This window comes from Psammomys obesus, unplaced genomic scaffold (genome assembly GCF_907164565.1).
Source record: "Psammomys obesus unplaced genomic scaffold, mPsaObe1.curated_primary_1811, whole genome shotgun sequence".
NCBI lineage: Eukaryota > Metazoa > Chordata > Mammalia > Rodentia > Muridae > Psammomys > Psammomys obesus.
The window spans coordinates 6,031,404-6,044,477 of record NW_026596149.1 but is presented as its reverse complement, the minus strand read 5'-3'; the positions used below and the strand labels follow the sequence as shown (position 1 = coordinate 6,044,477).

The 13,074-nt window shown below is 36.7% G+C and overlaps 1 protein-coding gene across 4 annotated transcripts in view; it reads left to right on the top strand.

Annotated features, from left to right (window-relative positions):
- Positions 1–8,961: 8,961 nt before the first annotated feature.
- Positions 8,962–13,074, top strand: part of Malrd1 (MAM and LDL receptor class A domain containing 1) — a 698,598-nt gene continuing 694,485 nt past the window's right edge. For all 4 annotated transcript variants that reach the window (XM_055593928.1, XM_055593929.1, XM_055593930.1 and 1 more), the window contains exon 1: positions 8,962–9,096. In XM_055593928.1, coding sequence (XP_055449903.1) covers positions 9,000–9,096 — 97 coding nt within the window. In that variant the 5' untranslated portion in view covers positions 8,962–8,999. The remainder of the gene's footprint in view (positions 9,097–13,074) is intronic.

Genomic DNA, 13,074 nt, shown 5'->3' with positions numbered 1-13,074 from the left:
CAACTGCATTTTTTTTTCCCAAATCTAATCATACCACATTAGCTCTACAGATACATCCTCTAGACCTTCCTTTGCTATTTGTAGGCCCAAACACTATTTATGTAATCATAATTATGTATAACAAAATTTATGTATATTTGAAAAATGCCTGTTTCTTCTCATATTTCTCCCCTAATAGTTCTAACTTTCCCAGAGGCAATGAAAAGAACAGAGTGATACTAAGAGATGAAGGCAATAAAAGGATAGTTGTTAAGTTTCCAAGATTTACTTCTAATATCATCTTTCCTGAATGTTCTCAGGGAATCTGATAAGATTCAGATGATGGGCAGGATGAGTGGGATTTTTGTATTCATTGTTGTCAAAAAGATTATGGAGAGCTTCAGTGTATAAACATAAGTCTGATCATGTTCAAACTTTTTAAAATAGTTTTATGCAGCCAAATTGGCCAATCCATAAAATATAGCAAACCCCACTTCCTTTGTATTTGTTACAGTGCACTGAATCACTAATGCCAGTCAGAATTAATATATCTGAAGAACCATTGGAATTTAGGAGTCAGTGATAATAGTCTTAAAGCTATTATCACAGCTTTAATAGTCTTAAAGCTATTATCACAGAGGAATAATCTAACAAGTCACCAGGCTGCTACTATCAATGTGAACGAAGAAGGATCTGAGGTCAGCAACCTGGATACATATGTGTTTAATGACACCTGAAAACCCAGACTAGAGCTCTGATTCACACTGTGTTTAAACGGGAATAGATCCATATATTAGAACGCTATTTAAATGTCATGTATCAGTACATTTCAGAGGATATTGTAAAATGTAGCAAATTTTCTAAATGAAATTACTCACTAGTTATTGCTGTTAGACTATGTGTATGAATCTGTGCTCACCTATGTTCCTTTTCCATAAAATTCAAGCCAATTCTCTTTAAACATGTCTTATTTCTCTCCCAAATAATTTCTGCAATTTTCTTCATATGTGCTTTATTTTTCTCTCAAATAATTTTAGATTTGTTCCATATAAATTGTACAAAATGCAGGATGTTTCTGTTAAGTTACATTAAAAGGGAAACTGACACACTGATATAGATTCTAAAAATTTCCAGACATCTAAGAATTATAAGTGGATAGTGTAAGCACTTTGTTTAGTTAATGTTTTATTGCTATGTAGAGACACCATGACACAAGTAACTAAGGCAAGAAAACATTTAATTTAGGGCTTGCTTATAGTTTCAGAGGGTGATCCAAAGATGATTATGTCAGGAGCATAGCAGCAGGCAAGCAAGCATGGTGCTAGACCAGTAGCTAAGTGTTTACATCTCATTGGCAAATTGGAGGCAAGGAGAAAAAGAGATGGGGACAGAGAGAGAGAGAGAGAGAGAGAGAGAGAGAGAGAGAGAGACTAAGCCTGTGCCTGGTATGGGTCTTTAAAGTCTCAAAGCCTAACCCCAATGAAATACCTCCTCCGACAAGGCCATACCTTCTAATGCTTCTCAAACAATTTGACACATTATAGACCAAGCATTCAAAGACAAGAGCTTTTGGAGGCCATTCTCATCCAAACCATCACATTCTACTTTCTGTCACTCATATAGTTGTTGACAAAATGCACTTAATCCAATATCAAAAGTCCCAGTTGTTTTCCACAGTCTCAAGACTATTTAAAAGTCCAAAGTCCAAGTTTCTTCAGAGACTCAAGGAAATCTCTTAATTGTGACCCCATGTAAAATGAAACATAAACTACATACTTCCAATATACAATGACATAGAATATATATTACCGTTTCAATGGGAGAAAAGGAGGTACAGTGAGGAAATACTTAAACCAATCATAGACGAAAACCCATCAGGGCAAACTCGACATATTTTGACTTCATGCTTGAGGTTACAGGATCTTCGAATCTCACGTTTTTCTTTCTTGTCGACGAAGCTTTGTTAACTGTAACATACTTTTTTTTTTTCTTGGGTTGGTTCCACTGCCTGTCTGCAGCTCTCCTTTGCAGACATCCCATGGCTTTGGTACCTCCAGAATCTTGGGATCCCCAACAAAATCCAGGATTCATGTTCACAGCTTTACACAATGGCCTCTCTAGGCCTTACCTTCATGAACTCCCTTGCTACACTCTTGGCCTCAGTAGCTTTCCTTAACCATGGAGGAAGATTCAACAACCCCTCTATTCCCGTATCTTTCATGACTCTAAGTCCAGAACGATGTGGCTGATGCTGTCAAGTTCTGTTTGTTTGGGCTGGGAGCTGACTCCTTTGTAGCTCATTTTAGGTGAAGGAAATTCCTGGGCCTTTAACTTTTACAGATCGCAGGGTTAGCTAGGTGGGATCTTGCCCTGAGGGCAGCACTTCCTTTCTTGCATTAAGCATTAGGCCTTTCCTTAAACTTGTTTCCTTGAGCAAAGGACTTGGGTCTAATATTACTTTCCCTGGTGATCTCCCCCCCCCAATTGTACATTTTACATTTCTCTTTGCACTGCTCCCTTTTTTTTAACTCTATACCTGCATAAGTGATCATTAATAACCATGGGACACCATTAATACTAGGGTGTCTTGAAATCTCCTCTGTCAATGATATCAGTCCAAAACTCTTTAGTTTAGCCCTCTACAGATTTTTGGACAAGGGCAGAAAGCCAAAATCTCCTAAGAATGGTCCCTAGCCCAGTTGATAATACTGTTCCCCTCTGAAACATCCTGAGCTGTGTCCCCACAGTCTACATTTCTCTTAGCACTACTATCTTCCAAGCTTCTGGGAACTCATGTTAAGTGTCACCTGTAGTATTCAACTGGTTTTATAGACCAAAGCAGGAAAGTATTGCACACTTGATAAAATAGCACGTTCAAGCCTATCACAACAGTACTGTATACTGATTCTAAATTCTGCCTTAGTAGCCATTCTATGTAAAAAGACATCTAATCATATTTTCTGTGAAAAGACACAATCCCTGATCAGGGCAACATACAAAAGAAAACATTTAATTGAGGTTTTGCTTAAAGCTCCATAAGGTGATTCCATGACCATTAGTTGAGAGTATAGCTGCAGGCATAAAAGCATGGTGCTAGAGTAGTAGCTCAGAGCTCTCATCTTATCTGCAGGTTCAAAGCAAAGAGAGAGAGGTAGAAGGAGTGACAAGTCTAGGATTGGATTTTGAAACCTCTGACAAAAACATGCATAATCCTTTTCAAAAGAGGTCTGACCAATAGGATCAAGCATTCAAATATATGGCCCTAGGGCAGCCAGCCTCATTCAAACCACAACACTTCAACTAGTAATCAATAAATGAGTTGAATTTGTGTCATGTGTTGTTGCTAAATAAATATTTCAACATAAACCCTTAATATTTCAATGCTAGCTCATCTCTTTCTTCTTAACTCTTTTTTCTTGTATGAAAGTAAAATTGAATCTTGCTTCTAAAAACCAACCTTAGAGTGCACTTAAACTTGGCATGAATTATTTTCTCTCTTGTAAATGTGTCTACTAGGCCCATCTGTTATTTTGAAAATAATCTTCACAAAATTCTCCTTATGTCAAGTAGCATTCTCAGGGACTTTCCCTTCTGGGCAACTGTTGAATGACTAGTTGTTGATCCACCAATTTGTAGGCTATAAATCACACTCTTAAATATATTTTGATAGCTAGAACTGTTTCAGAGTTGTGAAATATTTTTGTTCATCCTGTGCAGTAGAAATATGAGAAACATGATGAATCATATAAAATGTGGATTAGCATTTCATCTCTGAGTATGATTTGTACAGAACAGGTTGTGTGCTTCTGGCCTGCGAGAACACTGAAACAAAAGCTATTCTCAGCAAATGTGAGCATTGGCAGTGCAATACAAATCTTTCTCAGAGAGAAAATAAACTTACTTAACAATTTATTCTCTCATTTTGCAGAATAACATAATCTGAATAGAAGTCTTATAATAGAAAATTAAAAATTTGATGGGTTCTATAACCATGTGGGAGTTTTTTAAGCTAAAAAAATAATTTAGCATGCCTCCATAAGATCCATCCTGTCAAAAGCTTCTCTAATAATTTGAAATAAATTGTAAAAATAAAAATATTTTCTGTATTAGGAAAGGAACTTGGTTGCTCTATTTCTCTATTTCTTAGAATCACTTACTACTAGGAAGATTCTACAACTACTGGTTTACTGATTGGCTGGGTGAGTGAAAAAAGAAAGTTAACTCAAAAAAGGTTGACTAAAGTCCCAAAGTAAGGCTTTGTTTATCAATCTTGGAGGAAAACAGAGATAAAGTTATTTTATTATTGTTGATTGGAATTTCTTTACTATAACATAAAAAAGTGAAAGGGATGTTCATAAAGGATACATAAAACTTTATTAAAATAAAAGACATATTACTGACAGGCTGAGAAGGTAATCTACAGAATGGGAGAAACATTTACCAATTAAACATCTGATAAGGATTGGTATCATAGATATAAAAAGAACTACAACTCAACAGAAAAAAAATCAGCTATCAGAACCAAACCCATACAACCTATCAACATCTTTAAAAATTCAGTGAAGGTCCTGAGTAAACATCTATCTTCAGACAACACACCAATGTCTAGTAAGCAAATAAAAATGACTTTATAACTAAACAAGTGAACTTCAAATCACACTGAGATGCAAATTTTAGCTCACATTCATTAGGGAAACTGTTAAAGTAATATAAGGCAGAATATTCTAGAAAATAACAAATATTGGTGATTATATAGAGAAACTAGAACATGGACTTCGGTTATGGGGATGTAAATTTTTACAGACACAGTGGGAAATTCAGGTAAATTTCTCAAAAATATAGAAGCAGAATTGCCAACTGATTCAAGAATTTCACTTCTGGGTGGATAGCCAAAAGAAACAATAATGGCAAATTGAACACATATTTGTTTTCTCAAGTTCAAGGCATTATTATTCACAATAGCCCAAAGTTGAAAGCTACTCAGTATCCTCAGACAACTGATTGTTTAAATATCATGTTAGGTGTGTGTGTTTGTGTGTGTGTGTGTGTATGTGTGTGTGTGAATGAGTCTCCTGATAAAGAAGACTCTGACACAATTTAACTTAAGTCCGTCTTACAGACACTATGCTACATGAAATAACCTAGGCATAGAACAAATGCTGTATGATTCCATACATACAGAGTAATCAAATTCATAGAAAGAGAAAGTAGACTGAGAACTTCCAGGAACTTGGTAAGAAATTGGGTGGTGGTGTCAGGGGTGGAGGTGGTTTGATGAGTGTAAGGTTTTAGTGTGATAAAATGACAAGCATCCTAAAATATATGACGGAGATAGTTCAATAACAAGATAAAATTAAACACCACAGGCTCATATGGTTAAAATGATAAATTTTAGGTAATGCATGTTCTCCACAATGCAAACTCCTTGAAGATTATGATTGTGTATTCAAGAACTTTTAGAGAGAGAAAAATGAGCTTTGATGGCCTGAGCCTAGGAAAACTTGAGGTGTGATTTGCTTTTGATGTTTTCTCCCTTATCTCTTTCTGTGTTAGAATTTTTCTCAATCTCACATGTGTGTTCTTTTTTTCTGAAGAAATTATACTTTAATCATTTCCCCAGGCCTATACTGTCTTGAATTCATACTGGGTTCTGGGTTTTCAGACTCTTCTCACATTTATCACAATTAAAAACTTTTGGGCAGAATGCATGGAATCTTATGAAAGAAGTGGGAAATAGTAAGATCTGGAGAGGACAGGAACTCCACAAGGAGAGCAACAGAACCAGAAAAGTTGAACACAGGGGTCTTTCCAGAGACTCATACTCCAACCAAGTACCATGAATGGAGATAATCTAGAACCCCTGCACAGATGTAGCCCATGGCAGTTCAGTGTCCAAGTGGGTTCCATAGTAATGGGAACAGGGACTGTTTCTGACATGAACTGATTGGCCTGCTCTTTGATCACCTCCCAGTGAGGGAGGAGCAGCCTTACCAGGCCACAGAAGATGACAATGCAGCCACTCCTGATGAGATCTGATAGACTAGGATCAGAAGGAAGGAGAGGGGGACCTCCCCTATCAGTGGACTTGAGGAGGGGCATGTGTGAAGAAGGGGGAGAAAAGGTAGGATTAGGAGGGGAGGAGGGAAGGGTTTATGGGGGAAAACAAAGTGAATAAAGTGTAATTAATAAAAGTTAAAAAAAAACTTATTGCTTCTCTTTTCACAGAAGCATTACTGAAGCCAATATTGATAATCTGATATATGTTTTATTATGTTGTAAAAGACTGACTATGAAAGATCTTCAGAAATTCCTTAATGATCAGATCTGCAATCATGGATGCTGGTTTACAAGATAACTGGGGCTTCCAAGAAAACTTTAAAAACACAGTATGGAAGCATTTTTTCTCTTTTATTAGCATAGGTCTGACCTTTGGGGTCATAAAAGTAAGAGCAAAAAGGTAAGTTTCATAAGTTAAAAAGAACACACAGGAATTCTGCAAAGCACCCATGTACTTCACTGTTTATTATGTTGTCCAAATGTGATCTAACCCACACAATGTCTTGGTAGTTTCATTAGCAGCAGTCTACAAAGTGGCAGATTTTATTATAGCAAATCATCTCAGATTTGAATGCTAAGTCACATACTGAATTAGAAAACAAAACAGCCACACAATTTTACAAAATTTACAAAAATGCTTTAAAATGTGCAATTCTATACTGGTGGGAAAATGAATACTTAAGACAATTTTGGATGCCTTTGAATAACCCAGTAACTCATGATTGCTTTTTCACACAAAATTAGTTGGAAATATGTGCTGATTAGATTCATTTTATAACAAAAGAACCCCCATTGAGACTATTCAGAGGGAAAAGATGTCTTATTTAGCTATTTTTCTCTAGTTCTAACATGCTCAGAAATCATCTTTGTCTCTATGTGAAAAAGAACAAAGAATTTTGCAAACAGAACATCAATTCAGCAATGGTACTGAAGGTAATCTCTCGGTGCTAAACCAACGTTTGTCGCCTCTGAAAATGTGTACACGTTTATACAAGATTGCTGAGATACGGAGGTTAAAGAAGTTTTTAATTATGGATCATCATAAAAATTGTTGGGAACCAAAATAAAAATTTAAAAGAAGGATACAGATTTATGCAAAGACATGCAGAGATGAGTAGATAATACACAGTTTTGTGCTGCTTAATGACAGGATACGTTCTGAGAACCATACTGTTAGATGATTTTATAGTTCTGTGCATACCTTGCATAAACCAGCATGTTACAGGCTAATTGAAATAGCCACATTATATATGCCCACAGTGCTCCCTGTGTTTTTAAATAACTTACTGCATAATTTAGTTCAGTGTTTGTATAACCTAAATATTTCAAAGACCGTATAAAATTGAGAGTTTAACTTGGCACAATTCAAAGACCAATACAATCTTTTGCTTTTAGATAGAATGGTGTCAACCATCTATGAGAGGGTGGCTCCTTTAAGTTGGCTGGGATTAGTGATACTTTTTTCCTGTAACTTTAATACAAATGGAACGGGAACTAAACCAATTAGGCCTCAAAGCATGGCTTTAGGAATTGGGGGCAACCAGACAGATTGCAGTTTTGAACCATCACTGAATAGCTGCCCTAATTTATTAACATTACTTAATATCTAAAAGATGTCATCTCAGATCCCTCTTCTTTAAAATGGAAAAAGCAAAACGTCAGTTTCCTGAGGCTGCTGAGGTTGTAAACCGTTGAACGGGGGATAATTAGAGAAGAACCGATGATCTCAGTTAGCGCTGAAGATCCGTGCTATGGTAACAGAACACTGCTGTTTAGCAAAGTCTTCCAAAATAAGGTGGCTAGGAGAAAAGTAATAACACAGTGATGGTGAAGGAGACACTTCTACACTACTCTTCCTTCTCATAAAAGATATCAAGAAAATGCACCGAACACATGCCTATGACTGTATCATATTTTCGTCTGAGAGTGATTAAATGAAATTATATTGTCACTGAGTTGTGGGGCATTAACCAGCAAGCATACTACTTCCACTATGGCTAGAGTAACTAGCAAACAAAGACACTCAGTGAAGAGCAGCCTCTGGCATATTAAAGGCCTACAGCCCAGTTAAGGCTGTTTCAGGGTAGTAGTTTAAGGAAAAACATCACTGTGAAGCTTAAAGCCTGGGAAGGGACTGTTTGCAGTTGAGAACTTTAACTTTTGCAACATGACAGTTCGTGATGTTGCACAGTAGAATAAAGAATACTAACCCCCACATTTTTAGGAAAAATAAACAACAAAAACCAAGTCCTCTCTCTTTCTCCCAATGTTCTTCAATCAGTTGTATCTGAATGGAAAGGGAACCCAGAAATGCCTTTGCCATGATAAAAACATGAATATTTACCCCAATGCTGAGATCGAACCAAGAAGCTATGCTTAGTTCCAAAGATACATCCCATAGACTGTTGCATTTCATTCAGGGAGTCTTGCATGATTTTGTTCTTTTGAAACCTGAAATTCCGAGGTCAACAGATGACAGGCACATCACTACTCTGATGAAGCTGTAAATGTCAGAGTAACCCTTATGGTACCCCAGGGTTGTAAAACACCATTGTGTGGCTAATGGTATTAGAGCCTCACAGTTTGTCTGAGGGAGACAAGGTTGGTTGCTGATTGTCTCATCTTACAAATGAAGGAAAAGCATTCTGTGGCTGCAAGATTTGGTCAAGTCACTCAGTTAATGGCACCTCAGATTCATAGAATATCCCAAGTTCCCGGCTCTGTGAGACATTTTTTCCCTTTAAGCACACAAAGTTTTGTGTTTGGTAATTTATCAGAATATCATGTGCAAAATATTTGCATTATAGAGAATCAAAACACAGCCTTTTTCTTTTAGCCTTTCTTAATCTGAATCTGGTATATTATTTAATATGAGGAGAGAGTAAAGTGTGAAAAGTAATTTCTTTTGTTGCTTTTTAGGCTGGAGTTATGGGAGGTGTGACTTTGAGGATGGGCTCTGCGGCATGATACCGGATCAGAGCCTACTATCTGATTGGGTAAGAAGAAACGGGGTGATTGGTCCGTCACCTCCATTCTGGGACCACAATGGCAATGTATCAGGTAAATACTTTGTGTTCTCTTTAGTTACATAATATATTTCACAATATAGTTTGTAATCTATACCATTATTTTGTCAAGTAATCTGTGCCTCTTTCACTTAACATTATATCTTCAATTCTATTCATTTTTTGAATGTAGAATGATTTTCTACTTTATGGCCAAATAAAAGTCCACTGTGCATATATTCCACATTTTAAAATTAATTCAGCCACTCATGGGTGCTTGTGCCTATTTTATAGCTTTTATATTGTTACTAATGCCTCAGTAAACAATTATTTAGGCACCCACAATTGCCTTGCTTCTATTCCTTTCAATATATATCCTTGAGTTGTATACCTGTGTAAATATAGCAACTATACCGTTAATGTTTTCTGGAACCCTCATTCTGATTTCCATAATGACCAGATTAGTTTACATGTTTGAATATATTACTTCCCTTTTAGTCTTTATTTCTTTATTGGTTTAACCCTTATTTTGGCCCATGTAATTAATTAGAAAAGTGATATCTTTGTTGACATTTTTAAATGAAATGTCGATATTATTTAATTTCTCAAAGTACTTATGACTCTAAATGCAGCACAAATTTTCTTGCTTGAATTCCTGGCACACCAATATGTCTATTTAGCTTACATTTGGTATGTTGAAAAATCTTTGGATCCTTTAGGGAAATTACAAATCTGAACATGTTAACACTATGCCGATTAGACAGTTGAATGTAGTTACTTTTGGCGGGCAAATTTCAATTTTGTCTGTCAGTACTCGCCTAGTCAGAATTACTAGAAAGCTCCATGGACTGCTCCCTGGCTTTCAGGATATCTCTAGAGGTTATACTTTTTTTTCAGCTCTTTATTCATTACCTACAGAACCTCATCCATTCAATACTGTGTGTTTAATTTACATTTTAAGTTGTTTATTGCCTTACATTAGAATGAACAGAATTCAACTCCATACATGCATTCAACTATGCTTCCATACAATATGAAGAAAGTTTACAAATTGTCTTGTATAACTAAAACCTTCCTTTTTAAAGAAATAGGTGATACCTTCCTTAATAAATACAATAAATATTCAGTTATGGACATTACCATGGAGATTATTTAAACCAAACAAATACTCAAGGTTTATATAAATAAATGCTAGACTTGTGGGTTGTAATGGGTGTCTTATTTCCTAGCTATTTTGTGTCTTAGTTCTCTGAATTTTAAGAGCCGAAATAATGGTAGTAAGTTCATAGAATTAATTTAAGAGTAGGATGGACTTAAGAGCCAAGTGACACATTACTGTTAAAGTTTATCATAGACAGGTACTCAAAAACATCAGATGTTCCCATTTCTGAAGGGTGTTGGTGTTATTAGCAAGACAGAATTTCCTGTATTTTGGCTACGATGTAAAAATACTTTTTTAAAATTTATTTTTAATTTTTACTATTAATTACACTTTATTCATTTTGTATTTCCCCATAAGCCCCTCCCTCCTCCCCTCCCTATTTCACTCTCCCTCCCCCTTCCTCATGCATGCCCCTCCCCAAGTCCATTGATAGGGGAGGTCCTGTTCTCCTTCCTTCTGGTCTTAATCTATCAGGTCATGTCAGGAGTGGCTGCATTGTCATCTTCTGTGGCCTGGTATGGCTTCTCCCCCCTCAGGGAGAGGTGAACAAAGAGCAGGCCAATCAGATTATGTCAGAGACAGTCCCTCTTCCCTTTATTATGTAACCCAATTGGACACTGAACTGTCATGTGCTACATCTGTGCAGGGGTTCTAGGTTATCTCCATGAACAGTCCTTGGTTGGAGTATGAGTCTCTGGGAAGTTCCCTGTGTTCAAGTTTTCTGGTTCTGTTGGTCTCCTTGTGTGGTTCCCGTCCTCTCCAGCTCTTACTATTCCCCACTTCTTACACAAGATTCCATGCACACTGCCTAACAGTTGGCCATAAGTCTCAGCGGCTGCTTTGATTGTCTGCAGGGCAGAGGCTTTCAGAGGCCCTCTGTGCCAGGTTCCTAGGTTGTTTTCTGTTTTCTTCATCTTCTGATGTCCAGCCTCTTTGAATTTCAGGATGGGGATTGAGCATTTTAGTCAGGGTCCTCTCTCTTGATTAGTTTCTTTAGATGTACAGTTTTTAGTAGGTGTATACTATGTTATGTCTATATGAGTGAGTGTATACTGTGTGTGTCTTTCTGCTTCTGGGACAGCTCACTCAGGATGATCCTTTCTAGGTCCCACCATTTACCTACAAATTTCATGATTTCCTTCTTTTTCATTGCTGAGTAATACTCCATTGTGTAGATGTACCACAAGTTCTGCAACCATTCTTCAGTTGAGGGGCATCTGGGTTGTTTCCAGCTTCTGGCTATTACAAATAAAGCTACTATAAACATGGTTGAGCAAATGTCCTTATTGTGTACTTGAGCCTCTTTTGGATATATGCCTAGGAGTGGTATAGCTGGGTCTTGAGAAAGCGCTATTCCTAGTTGTCTGAGAAAGCGCAAGATTGATTTCCAGAGTGGTTGTACAAGTTTACATTCCCACCAGCAGTGGAGGAGGGTTTCCCTTTCTCCACAACCTCTCCAGCATGTGTTGTCACTTGAGTTTTTCATCTTGGCCACTCTGATGGGTGTAAGGTGAAATCTCAGGGTCATTTTGATTTGCATTTCCCTAATGGCTAAAATCTTTGAACATTTCTTTAAGTGTTTCTCTGCCATTTGATATTCCTCTACAGAGAATTCTCTGTTTAGCTCTGTTCCCCATTTTTTAATTGGATTACTTGGTTTGCTGCTTTTCAGCTTCTTTAGTTCTTTATATATACTGGATATTAGTTCTTTATCAGATAGAGGGTTGGTGAAGATTCTTTCCCAATCTGTAGGCAGTTGTTTTGTTTGATGACGGTATCCTTTGATTTACAAAAGCTTTTAAGCTTCATGAGGTCCCATTTATTGATTGTTGCTCTTAGAGTCTGTGCTGTTAATGTTCTGTTCAGGAAGTTGTCTCCTGTGCCAATGAGTTCAAGGGTATTCCGCACTTTTTTTTCTAACCGATTTAATGTGTCTGGTTTTAGGTGGAGGTCTTTGATCCACTTGGACTTCAGTTTTGTGCAGGGTGATAAGTATGGATCTATTTGCATTTTTCTACACATAGACATCAAGTTAGACCAGCACCATTTGTTGAAGATGTTGTCTTTTCTCCATTGTATGGTTTTGGCATCTTTGTCAAAGATCAGGTGTCCATAAGTGTGTGGGTTTATCTCTGGGTCCTCTGTTCAGTTCCATTGATCCACCATTCTGTTTCTATGCCAGTACCATGCAGTTTTTATTACTGTTGCTCTATACAACAGCTTAAGATCAGGGATGGAGATACCCCCAAAAGATCTTTTATTGTAGAGGATTATTTTAGCAATTTTGGGTTTCTTGTTATTCCATATGAAGTTGAGAATTTTTCTTTCTAGGTCTGTAAAGAATTGTGTTGGTAATTTGATGGGAATTGCATTGAATCTGTAGATTGCTTTTGGTAAGACGGCCATTTTTACTATGTTAATCCTGCCAAGCCATGAGCAACAAAAGGAGTAGATGGCTGGAAATAATTAAACTTAGGGCTGAAATCAATCAATTAGAAACAAATAAAACAATTTAAAGAATCAATGAAACCAAAAGTTGGTTCTTTGAGAAACTCAACAAGATCTACAAACCCTTAGCCAAACTAACTAAAAGGCAGAGAGACACCATCCAAATCAACAAAATCAGAAATGAAAAGGGGGACATAACTACAGACACTGAGGAAATCCAAACAATCATTAGGACTTACTTCAAAAGGATATATGCCACAAAATATGAAAACCTAAATGAAATGGACAATTTTCTTGATCAATTCGACTTACCAAAGCTGAATCAGGACCAAGTATATCAATTAAATAGTCCTATATCCTCCAAGGAAATAGAAGCAGTAATCGAAAGTCTCCCATCCAAAAAAAAAAAAAAAAAAAAAAAAA